The following is a 13407-nucleotide window of genomic DNA, read 5'->3' as shown; positions in this document are numbered from 1 at the left end:
TCCATATTTCTGTTGCCCCGTGCTGATGGGAGGTCAGAATTTAGCGCAAGCAGCATGAATCTATGACCCCTTCCTGTCAGCTGGTCAGAACATGTCAGCATCTCCATCTCATCTGCAGTAATTGCTAGAAGCTTCTTGTCCGCAGGGGCCAATATTCCTGCAGATCGATTTCATTACCTGGTGGAATCTATGCTATGCCACAATAAACTGCTGTGATTCTGAAATCAAACATGCTAATAGATAGAGGGGAAGGGGCTCTAATAAAGGGGTGTTCGGTGTTGTTTAGCACATGCTCAGACATCAGGGCGACAGGAACCTTCATTAACTGTACAGAACAAAAAACGTCACTCTTCATTACAGAACTACAAGTCCCATCCACCCTGCAGACTGAGGGCTTGACATTTGCCATCACTTTGGTTTCATTAGTCAGTGACCCTGTGGGTATTAATTTCATGCCAGCCGCAGAAGAGGAAGCTGCCCGACATGTCGGCATTTATCAGTTTGCAGTGCCGCCTGCAATGTGTGAACGGTCTCTTATCTACATCCCGGAGGCGAAGCTTCAGCAGCGGCCCCGCCGCAGAGCAGAACCGTGTCCTGCAGCGCCATCTAGTGACCACCTAGCAGTAGCACACGCAGAATCTTCATTACTCCTCGTGTAGGAGACTGTGCGGCTGCTCCTGCTGTCACTCTCCTCAGTCTGCAGGATGTGAAGGGTCATTAGAGAGAAAGCTCCTGGGCAGCACTCAACCTACAGAAGAGGGAGGGGGGACTGACATCTTAATCTCTGCCCAGACAAGAGCTGGGGGGCTCTGAATGCGGATTCCTCTCCTGCAGTCTTCTGTGGACTCCGTTACAGCCTGGACATGCACATAGGGTGGTGGTCCTGCTGACCAGGGGTGCAAAGACTTGAGATACCTGCATCTGCTGGGACTTGTCATCTAGATGTGACCTGCTGAAAGTTATCCTGATCTGCAAGAGGCTGCACATGTCTGCTTTCTGGTAATTTTCCAGAGGGGTCTTCATGTCCTGGGGGGAAGGAGGGGCTGGCAGAGACCACCTCTTCACCTCATCTTGAAGGGAGGAAAGCTGAGAAAACATCCAGAAGATTGCAAGCAGCCGACCTGTGCTGGTGGCCCCAGGAGCCCAGGGAGATGTTCTCCTCCAAGGGATGATGCAAGTTTAGGAACACTTACTGGCTTTGTGGAGATTTCTAGCTGGAGATGGAGGGTTTGTGCCTAAATCTTGAAGGTTCTGAGCTGCCCAACATTTCATGTGTCAACTCCAACCTGGAGAACAACAATCAGAGCTCCAACACCACCAGGGACCCTCTAAAGAGGAATGAGGAGGTGGCCAAGGTGGAGATGGCTGTGTTAGCCCTCATCCTTTTCCTGGCCCTAGCTGGGAACATCTGCGTCCTCCTAGGGATCTACATCAATAGGCAAAAGCACTCCCGTATGTACTTCTTCATGAAGCACCTGAGTATCGCAGACCTGGTGGTCGCAGTTTTCCAGGTGCTTCCTCAACTCATCTGGGACATCACCTTCAGGTTCTATGCTCCTGACTTTGTCTGCAGGTTGGTCACTTATCTGCAGGTGGTGGGAATGTTTGCTTCTACCTACATGCTCCTGCTGATGTCCTTGGACAGGTGCTTGGCTATCTGTCAACCCTTGAGGTCTCTGCACAGGAGATCAGACTGTGTCTATGTGCTATTCACCTGGATCCTCAGCTTTCTTCTCAGTATCCCCCAAACCGTCATCTTCTCCCTCAAAGAGGTGGGCAATGGAGTCTACGACTGCAAGGCTGACTTTATCCAGCCCTGGGGACTCAAAGCTTATGTCACATGGATCACCCTGTCTGTGTATATAGTCCCAGTGGTTATCCTCAGCATCTGCTATGGGCTGATTAGCTACAAGATCTGGCAGAACATCCGTCTGAAGACTGTGTGTGAGAGCAACCTGAAGCTGAGCAGCAACAAAAGAGCCACCCTGTCCAGGGTGAGCAGTGTCAGACTCATCTCAAAGGCCAAAATCCGGACTGTCAAGATGACCTTCATCATAGTGCTGGCTTACATTGTGTGCTGGACACCCTTCTTCTTCGTCCAGATGTGGTCAGTGTGGGACCCCAACCCACCTAAAGAAGGTAAGAAGCTTCACATGGTCATGGAAGCCTGGAGACACAATCTGTTACAATGTATCCTGCACATCTTCCCACTGAGGATATTTTGTGTTGTACCTTTTCTCCTTGATGGTTGCACTTCACCCCTAAATGACTGGACAGTCCTTTCCTATCCTCCCCTCTCTTATCCCCCTTCTTGAGAGGCGTAGCTAAAGGTGGTGAGTCCAGGTGCAAAAGTTCAGTATACTTCCCTGCTCCCCCCCCAAAAAAGTAATAGTATATACATTAGAGCCAACCCAATATACATCAGATACGGCATAGCTCTTAAACAATTGTTATAACACGGCAGTCTTAAACACAGCCGAAGTCACCATATAACTGTCAGATTGCAGTTCTGCACAGTGATAGTGATGATAGTGCAGTTACCTCCAGTGATCACAAATAATGTCTCCTCTCATTACAGTCGTCCATTTCCCTTTTGCTCTCTGCTGGGACGAGAATGCTATGAAGACCTCTTCCAGTCACAAATCATCTTTCTTCATTTTCCCCGTCCTGTTGCTACCCACACTGCCCCTCTCAGCACCTTTGTTGTGCCCAACAAAGTAATAGTGCACCCCCTTAAGGTGACTGAGGCCCAAATAGTTTCCGTCTTCCTCCTCAAATTGATTGCTATGGGAGTGCAGCCAGCGATCTGGCTACATGGCCCACGCTGAGTTTTTTGGGTGACAGCACTGGATCCGGGAGCCAGGTAAGTATAAAAAAATACCTCCTCGGACGTCGGGGAGCCTGCTGTATGAGCACCATAACTTAGTTTATACCTGGTGACAGGTTCACTTTAAAAACATGTTTTTATTTTGCAAAAGTAGTAAAGAATAAAACCATCTCTGTAAACGTGGCATCGCAGTAATTGTGCGGACCCAGATAAGAAAGTTACCATGTTATTTTTACAGAATGGTGAATGCTGTAAAAACAAAATACAATTGCGGAATTTCTGTAGGCGAAGTCCATCATTCCCCAGTTCGCCACCAAAATGTAATAAAAGTTTTACAATACATTATATGTACCCCAGAGTGGGGCCATTAAAATGTTCAACTCGTCCCAAAAAATCAAGCCTTCATATGGCTATGCCAACGAGTTATGGCTCTTGCAATGTGACAATGAAAATTGCTTGGTCCTTAAAAGAGTTGCGTGGTTTTACTATATATAATATATTAATGCATGCCCAGCCCGTAAACCTCTTTATAGTTGAACCCCTTTTATGGCTAAATATAGGCTTGTCATTAAGGGTCTAATATTTTCTATCCAGCCCACCTCCATCCAGCGTTAGCCACTTACATATACGGTCTCTCTAGACCCGTTTGAAGTTCCGGGATTCAACTTTGCAGTTGGGCTTTATGCTTTATCTCTTACAAGGGCCACAACACAAAATTGATATCCATGTTCCAGGTACCCGTACGCCATACCAACGTGTAGCGTCTCCATGTCTTCCCATTCAATTGCACTATTGTTATTGCACGATAGGACACTAGGAATGAGATATAGTGCTGGATCACATTTTTGCACTATACCTTGGATAGAACAGGGAAACTTTACTGTGAGTTACATTATTATCTATTGTTACAGTAGTATCTCTGTTAACACTTTATATACCGGGTTCACACACTGTGTATTTGTTGCAGAACTCTACTTGTGAAACTTTTACCAAAAATGTTGCAACGAAATTCGGCACATTGTAAATGAAATGGGTTTTGGTAGCAGCCTGCAGCACTTGCAGCACATCCTGTGTGTTGCAGATCCTTGCAGGGATTATACCAATAATATTGCAATGCGGAAAATGAAAGCCGGCAAAAATGTGCAACCTTATCCTCATGTGGCGTCTGCAGATGAATGGAATCTAAAGCTTATTCCACAACCGTGGTGTCATCGCTTCCTTTCCACTAGTTGCATGTACCGTATTTGACTTGTTCTTGCAGACACTGACGTTGCACTTATAGTTGTTCCATACTTGTGTTTCGGGGGGGTTGACTGAGTATACCTCTTACAGCACCGCCTCTCACACATGGTGTTTCTCACGGCTTTTGTAACAGCATTCTTGTGCTCTTTATTTGGTGGCCAGATGTTGCTGTAAGGTTTGTTGTACGACGTAAAACGCACAACATATGAACCATGCATTGTGGTATTAGGCCTCATGCCGACCGTCATGTCGGACTCCGTCAGCGGAATATCGGAGCGGAATCTGACAAAGTGCCCCCCAAATACCCCATACTCACCCTTTCCGGATCTGCCGCGAGAATCCCGTCTGGTGCGCAGTGCAGCACATAACGCGGCGGTGGTGGCCGGTGATGCGTAATCATGCAATACTTCCGCTGTGCTCACAGCGGAAGTATCGCAGGACAGACGGCTTCCATTGACTACAATGGAAGCTGGCCGTGTGTATTTCCACGGAAGATAGACCATGCCGCAATTTCTTTCACGCTGCGGAATTCCGTGGAATAATTCTGCAGCGTGAGCATTGGAAGGCAGAAAGCTGTTAGGTTCAATAGAACCTAATAGCTGCGGAATAATGCAGCGGATTTCCCCCACGGGAAACACAGCAGAAATCCGTCCATGGGCATTAGCCCTTATGGTGGCATTTTTTGAAAATCCATAGACTCCATTTACCACGTACCATGTGGCCGTGCAACACACGCGCAATAGGAGATGGACGGCCAATAATGAGGAAGCAATTGTAAGGCTGCATTCAGACGAACGTATATCGGCTCGGTTTTCACGCCGAGCTGATATACGTCGTCCTCATCTGCAGGGCAGGGGGAGGATGGAAGAGCCAGGAGCAGGAACTGAGCTCCCGCCCCCTCTCTGCCTCCTCTTCGCCCCTCTGCACTATTTGCAATGGGGAGAGGCGGGGCTCAGTTGTGCGAATTAGCCCCGCCCCCATCCCGCCTCTCCACATTGCAAATTGTTACCTGCGCTGATACATTGTAACATCCCGGACTCCACACTGATACATGTTACCTGCACTGATACATTGTAACATCCCGGACTCCAGACTGATACATGTTACCTGCACTGATACATTGTAACATCCCAGACTCCACACTGATACATGTTACCTGTACTGATACATTGTAACATCCCGGACTCCACACTGATACATGTTACCTGCACTGATACATTGTAACATCCCGGACTCCACACTGATACATGTTACCTGCACTGATACATTGTAACATCCCGGACTCCACACTGATACATGTTACCTGAACTGATAGATTGTAACATCCTGGACTCCACACTGATACAGGTTACCTGCACTGATACATTGTAACATCCCGGACTCCACACTGATACATGTTACCTGCACTGATACATTGTAACATCCCGGACTCCACACTGATACATGTTACCAGCACTGATACATTCTAACATCCTGGACTCCACACTGATACATGTTACCTGCACTGATACATTGTAACATCCCGGACTCCACACTGATACATGTTACCTGCACTGATACATTGTAACATCCCAGACTCCACACTGATACATGTTACCTGCACTGATACATTGTAACATCCTGGACTCCACACTGATACATGTTACCTGCACTGATACATTGTAACATCCCAGACTCCACACTGATACATGTTACCTGCACTGATACATTGTAACATCCTGGACTCCACACTGATACATGTTACCTGCACTGATACATTGTAACATCCCGGACTCCACACTGATACATGTTACCTGCACTGATACATTGTAACATCCCGGACTCCACACTGATACATGTCATCTGCACTGATACATTGTAACATCCCGGACTCCACACTGATACATGTTACCTGCACTGATACATTATAACATCCCAGAATCCACACTGATACATATTACCTGCACTGATACATTATAACATCCCGGACTCCACACTGATACATGTTACCTGCACTGATACATTGTAACATCCCGGACTCCACACTGATACATGTTACCTGCACTGATACATTGTAACATCCCGGACTCCACACTGATACACGTTACCTGCACTGATACATTGTAACATCCCGGACTCCACACTGATACATGTTACCTGCACTGATACATTGTAACATCCTGGACTCCACACTGATACATGTTACCCGCACTGATACATTGTAATATCCCGGACTCCACACTGATATATGTTACCTGCACTGATACATTGTAACATCCCAGACTCCACACTGATACATGTTACCTGCACTGATACATTGTAACATCCCGAACTCCACACTGATACATTGTAACATCCCGGACTCCACACTGATACATGTTACCTGCACTGATACATTGTAACATCCCGGACTCCACACTGATACATGTTACCTGCACTGATACATTGTAACATAACCGACTCCACACTGATACATGTTACCTGCACTGATACATTGTAACATCCCGGACTCCACACTGATACATGTTACCTGCACTGATACATTGTAACATCCCGGACTCCAGACTGATACATGTTACCTGCACTGATACATTGTAACATCCTGGACTCCACACTGATACATGTTACCCGCACTGATACATTGTAATATCCCGGACTCCACACTGATACATGTTACCTGCACTGATACATTGTAACATCCCGGACTCCACACTGATACATGTTACCTGCACTGATACATTGTAACATCCCGGACTCCACACTGATACATGTTACCTGCACTGATACATTGTAACATCCCGGACTCCACACTGATACATGTTACCTGCACTGATACATTGTAACATCCCGGACTCCAGACTGATACATGTTACCTGCACTGATACATTGTAACATCCCGGACTCCACACTGATAGATGTTACCTGCACTGATACATTGTAACATCCCAGACTCCACACTGATACATGTTACCTGCACTGATATATTGTAACATCCCGGACTCCACACTGATACATGTTACCTGCACTGATACATTGTAACATCCCGGACTCCACACTGATACATGTTACCTGCACTGATACATTGTAACATCCCGGACTCCACACTGATACATGTTACCTGCACTGATACATTGTAACATCCCGGGCTCCACACTGATACATGTTACCAGCACTGATACATTGTAACATCCCGGACTCCACACTGATACATGTTACCTGCACTGATACATTGTAACATCCCGGACTCCACACTGATACATGTTACCTGCACTGATACATTGTAATATCCTGGACTCCACACTGATACATGTTACCTGCACTGATACATTGTAACATCCCGGACTCCACACTGATACATGTTGCCTGCACTGATACATTGTAACATCCCGGACTCCACACTGATACATGTTACCTGCACTGATACATTGTAACATCCCGGACTCCACACTGATACAGGTTACCTGCACTGATACATTGTAACATCCCGGACTCCACACTGATACAGGTTACCTGCACTGATACACTGTAACATCCCGGACTCCACACAGATACATGATACCTGCAGTGATACATTGTAACATCCCGGACTCCCCACTGATACATGTTACCTGCACTGATACATTGTAACATCCCGGACTCCACACTGATACATGTTACCTGCACTGATACATTGTAACATCCCAGACTCCACACTGACACATGTTACCTGCACTGATACATTGTAACATCCTGGACTCCACACTGATACATGTTACCTGCACTGATACATTGTAACATCCCGGACTCCACACTGATACATGTTACCTGCACTGATACATTGTAACATCCTGGACTCCACACTGATACATATTACCTGCACTGATACATTGTAACATCCCGGACTCCAGACTGATACATGTTACCTGCACTGATACATTGTAACATCCCGGACTCCACACTGATACATGTTACCTGCACTGATACATTGTAACATCCCGGACTCCACACTGATACATGTTACCTGCACTGATACATTGTAACATCCCGGACACCACACTGATACATGTTACCTGCACTGATACATTTTAACATCCTGGACTCCACACTGATACATATTACCTGCACTGATACATTGTAACATCCCGGACTCCACACTGATACATGTTACCTGCACTGATACATTGTAACATCCCACACTGATACATGTTACCTGCACTGATACATTGTAACATCCTGGACTCCACACTGATACATGTTACCTGCACTGATACATTGTAACATCCCGGACTCCACACTGATACATGTTACCTGCACTGATACATTGTAACATCCCCGGACTCCACACTGATACATGTCACCTGCACTGATATATTGTAACATCCCGGACTCCACACTGATACATGTTACCTGCACTGATACATTGTAACATCCCGGACTCCACACTGATACATATTACCTGCACTGATACATTGTAACATCCCAGACTCCACACTGATGCATGTTACCTGCACTGATACATTGTAACATCCCGGGCTCCACACTGATACATGTTGCCTGCACTGATACATTGTAACATCCCGGACTCCACACTGATACATGTTACCTGCACTGATACATTGTAACATCCCGGGCTCCACACTGATACATGTTACCTGCACTGATACATTGTAACATCCCAGACTCCACACTGATACATGTTACCTACACTGATACATTGTAACATCCCGGACTCCACACTGATACATGTTACCTGCACTGATACATTGTAACATCCTGGACTCCACACTGATACATGTTACCTGCACTGATACATTGTAACATCCCGGACTCCACACTGATGCATGTTACCTGCACTGATACATTGTAACATCCTGGACTCCACACTAATACATGTTACCTGCACTGATACATTGTAACATCCTGGACTCCACACTGATACATGTTACCTGCACTTATACATTGTAACATCCCGGACTCTACACTGATACATGTTACCTGCACTGATACATTGTAACATCCCGGACTCCACACTGATATATGTTACCTGCACTGATATGTTGTAAGAAACTATCAGGAAAATAGGGAGATTTGTTTATGCTGGTTACATTGTAACAAACCCTCAGCTTTGAGAGTTATTTGTTGTGTAAAGAAATTGTGCTTCTTTGAATGTATAGAAGCAATGTAAAGTCCTTTAGGGCCAAAAGCGTAAATCACAGTTAAATATATTATATTGCTCTCTGTTATCAGCCACTTTATGCAGGTTAGAGAATAACTGTAGTGTTTTTTGTCTCCATGGTTCCTACTTAATGGCATAAAGCTTCAGTGCTGAGAACATCTACAACTATTTACATCCTATATGTGACTGATATCAGTTGCTCCTCTTATAACGCTCCAGCACTGATATAACCTCCACAGGCATCATAGGTGACTGATATCAGTTTTTTCTCTTATAACACTCCAGTGCTGAAGATATAACCATCTACGTGCTTGATATCAGTGGCTCCTCTTATAACGCTCCAGTACTGATGATATAACTTTCAGAGACATCATGATTGATATCAGCAGCTTCTCTTATAATGCCCCAGCACTGATATAACCTCCAGAGACATTTACATCATATATGTGACTGATATCAGCTGTCCCTCTTATAATGTTACAGTACTGATGTAACCTCTAGAGACATCATATGTGACTGATATCAGCCGCTCATCTTATAACGCTCCAGTGCTGATGTAACCTCCAGATGCATCATGATAGATATCAGCAGCTTCTCTTATAACGCCTCAGCACTGATATAACCTCAAGAGACATTTAGGGTGCGGGCAGACGAGCGTAGGCGTATTTACGTTCGCACGAGCGCAACGTATAATCGCCCGAGCGATTGTTTTTCACCGATCACGACCAGAGCTAGAAAGCGTATTTTCGTTTGTTCCTACTTTGCAAACGGTCTTTTCGGCGATCGAATATGCGTTGGCGCGTATTTCGGTCGCATATGTTCCGTTTTTTTTTCGAATTGCCGTTTTTACGCGCCGTAAAATCGCCCATGTGAACGAATACATTCGAAACCATTGCCTCAGATGGTCACGTATATATACGTTTGGTCGCAAAAACGCGCCATTTATGCGCTCGTCTGCCCGCACCCTAAATTGTATATGTGACTATATCAGCAGCTTTTCTTATACTGCTCCAGCACTGATGATATAACCTCCAGAGACATTTACATCATCTATGTGAATGATATCAGCCACTCTTCTTATAACGCTCCAGTACTGATTATATAACCTCCAGAAACATCATATATGTGAATGTTGTCAGCCTTCCCTCTTATTACACTTCAGCACTGATATAACCACTAGAGACATCATATGTGACTAATATCAGTCGCTCCAGTGCTGATATAACCTCCAAAGACATCATGATTGATATAACCAGTAGCTGCTCTTATAACGCTCCAGCACTAATATAACCTTTAGAAACCTTTACATCACTGATATCAGCTGTCCCTGCTGCGGTCGGCAAAGCTGCGCCGCAGCCGCGGTTTCGGCCGGATTAACCGCAGCGGATTGGCCGTCCCGTGTGGACGAGATTTCTGAGAAATCCCGTCCACATGGCTGGCTAATCTCGGGATTAGCGGCCGCAGGCGGATTTGCCGCGGCGAAATTCCGGACGGAATTTCCACGGCAAATCCGCCCTGTGTGAACCCAGCCTTATAATGCTCTAGTACTGATGATATAACCTCCAGAGACATTTACATCATCTATTTGATTGATATCAGGTACTCCTTTTATAACGCTCCAGTACTGATGATATAACCTCCAGAGACATTATATATATTACTGATGTCAGCCGGCCCTCTTATAACGCTCCAGCACTGATATAATCTACAGCATTTAGGTGTGATGGCCCCACATACTGCCGTCCTGGCGCTCGGCTGGTCAGGTGATAGTAAACCTTGTGCAGGTATTTAGCTTTCAGTGCACGTAACTGATATACGGTAGAAAAATAATTTTCAGCCCAGGGGTTGAACACAAAACCCGTCCCACCACTCTGAAGCTGGAGCTGCACGCTTCACAGGTCAGGTGCTCTTTAACGTGCTAAACCCTCTCGTTATTTACCCTATTAGGGCATCTGGAGATAATTGGGGGGACCTCCTGACCTCATAATCAGGACCTCCTGCATAAGCCAGTGCAGAGAGCAGCTCCAGCATGTACTTTATGAGCACGCTCAATGCCCCTTGGCATAACAGATCACTGGACCCCTCCTGCGAAAAACATATCTTATCCATGCAGCTTGCAGAACTAGTGTTTGGGGGCCGCACACTGACTGCGGAGAGCCCTGGCTATTAGTGCTTCTTGTCAACATGAATGGTGCTTGAGGTAATGCCGTATATAAAATGAGATGCTTGGTCTGGGGGAGAATGTGTGCAAGCGGGTAAGTAACTGGTCAGTGATAGAAAGCAGAGGGGGTTTATAAATGGTACATACACTGATTGGGTCACTGTTACTTGTGGGGTACTACAGGGCAAAGGATTGGAGAGGTTACTAGTGGGGTACCAGAGGGGTTAGTATTGGAGAGGTCACTGTTACTAGTGGGGTACCACAGAAGGCAGTATTGGAGAGGTTACTAGTGGGGTACCACAGGGGGCAATATTGGAGTGGTTACTAGTAGGGGATCAAAGGGGTTACTATTGAAGGGGTCACTGTTACTCGTGGGGTACCACAGAAGGCAGTATTGGAGAGTTAACCAGTGGGGTATCACAGGTAGCAGTATTGGAGTGGTTACTGGTAGGGGACAAGAGGGGTTACTATTGAAGGGGTCACTGTTACTAGTGGGGTATCACAGGGGACAGTATTGGAGTGGTTACTAGTGGGGTAACAGAGGGGTTAGTATTGAAGAGGTCACTGTTACTAGTGGGGTACCACAAGTGGGCAGTATTGGAGAGGTTACTAGTGGGGTACCACAGGTGGCAGTATTGGAGTGGTTACTAGTAGGGGATCAAAGGGGTTACTATTGAAGTGGTCACTATTACTAGTGGGGTATCACAGGGGGCAGTATTGGAGTGGTTACTAGTGGGGTAACAGAGGGGTTAGTATTGAAGAGGTCACTGACTAGTGGGGTACCACAGAAAGCAGTATTGGAGAGGTAACTAGTGGAGTACCACAGAGGGGCAGTATTGGAGAGGTTACTAGTGGGGTATCATAGGGGGCAGTATTGGAGTGGTTACTGGTGGCGTACCAGAGGGGTTAGTATTGAAGGGGTCACTGTTAATAGTAGGGTACCACAGGGGGCCATATTCGGCCCTATTCTTTTAAATATATTTATTAGCGACCTACATATATATAGGGAATACATATGGGATGTGGTGGAAAAGTCCATTTACACCTGACATCCTGCACCTACAAATACCCCGGAGTTGTGGGGGCTCTCCAAACGGCTCCACATCCCTCCAGACGTCTTCTGTCCACTTGAGGAATAGATGACATATTGAGCTGTTGCACTTCCCCGGAATGGAGGGGTCCTATATGATACTAGTTCCTATCCCATAACTTTTGGCATGTCAGTGTAAAATCACACTTGCTGGTATTTGGTTTGGGGTCAGTGAAGTCATTGTTCTAAAGAATTGGTTCTCCAACCTGATAATTTCCCGCAATTGTAAAACTACAAGTCCCAGATTGCCATAGAGACACAAGTTAATATCGTACATCTTACCTACCTTCACGCTCTGTGTCAGTTGACAGACGGGTTGCTTAGAGTATTATATGTGTGAGTCAACTTCAAGATGCCATTGCACAGTCAGGACACGTTTCGGACTCGCAGCAGCGGCGTTAAAACTGGTAAACAATTTTTTGAATCTCCTCCAAGTGTTTAATATAAAAATAAGATAAAATGTACAAACCGAAGGCGATTTCCTGCACGTGATAATTACACGCTGTCCTTCTGGCATACTCATTAATCATCCTGGTTGCTACCACTGACAGATGAAAAATGCAAACATCGTAAAACGATGAAGAAGATTAGACTAGAAACCCATTAACACTTAAGGATGAGATGATAGGTTGTATCCTCAGTGATGCCACCACTGCTCTCTAGTGAATGGGCAGGCTGAATTGTCAGTGATGTCACCGCTGCTCTCTAGTAAATGTATGGACTGCATCCGCAGTGATGTAACTGCTGCTCTCTAGTGAATGAATAGGCTACATGCTCAGTGATGTCACAGTTCCTCTCTAATGAATGGATAGGCTGCATTCTCAGTGATGTCACTGCCGCTCTCTAATGAGTGAGTAGGCTGCATCCTCAGTGAAGTCACCACTGCTCTCTAGTGAACAAATAGACTACATTCTGAGTGCTGTCACTGCAGCTCTCTAGCGACTGGATAGCAG

General features: G+C 45.8%; 1 protein-coding gene across 1 annotated transcript in view; it reads left to right on the top strand.

Moving 5' to 3' along the window:
• Positions 1 to 667: 667 nt before the first annotated feature.
• The window catches only part of OXTR (oxytocin receptor), a 44229-nt gene continuing 31489 nt past the window's right edge, over positions 668 to 13407 (top strand). Inside the window, exon 1 of the mRNA XM_066596981.1 lies at positions 668 to 2139. Within this exon, the coding sequence (XP_066453078.1) occupies positions 1221 to 2139 (919 nt within the window). The 5' untranslated portion in view covers positions 668 to 1220. The remainder of the gene's footprint in view (positions 2140 to 13407) is intronic.

The sequence above is a fragment of the Eleutherodactylus coqui genome, chromosome 3 (genome assembly GCF_035609145.1).
Source record: "Eleutherodactylus coqui strain aEleCoq1 chromosome 3, aEleCoq1.hap1, whole genome shotgun sequence".
NCBI lineage: Eukaryota > Metazoa > Chordata > Amphibia > Anura > Eleutherodactylidae > Eleutherodactylus > Eleutherodactylus coqui.
The sequence above is the reverse complement of the archived record's forward strand: the minus strand, read 5'-3'. Positions and strand labels throughout refer to the sequence as shown.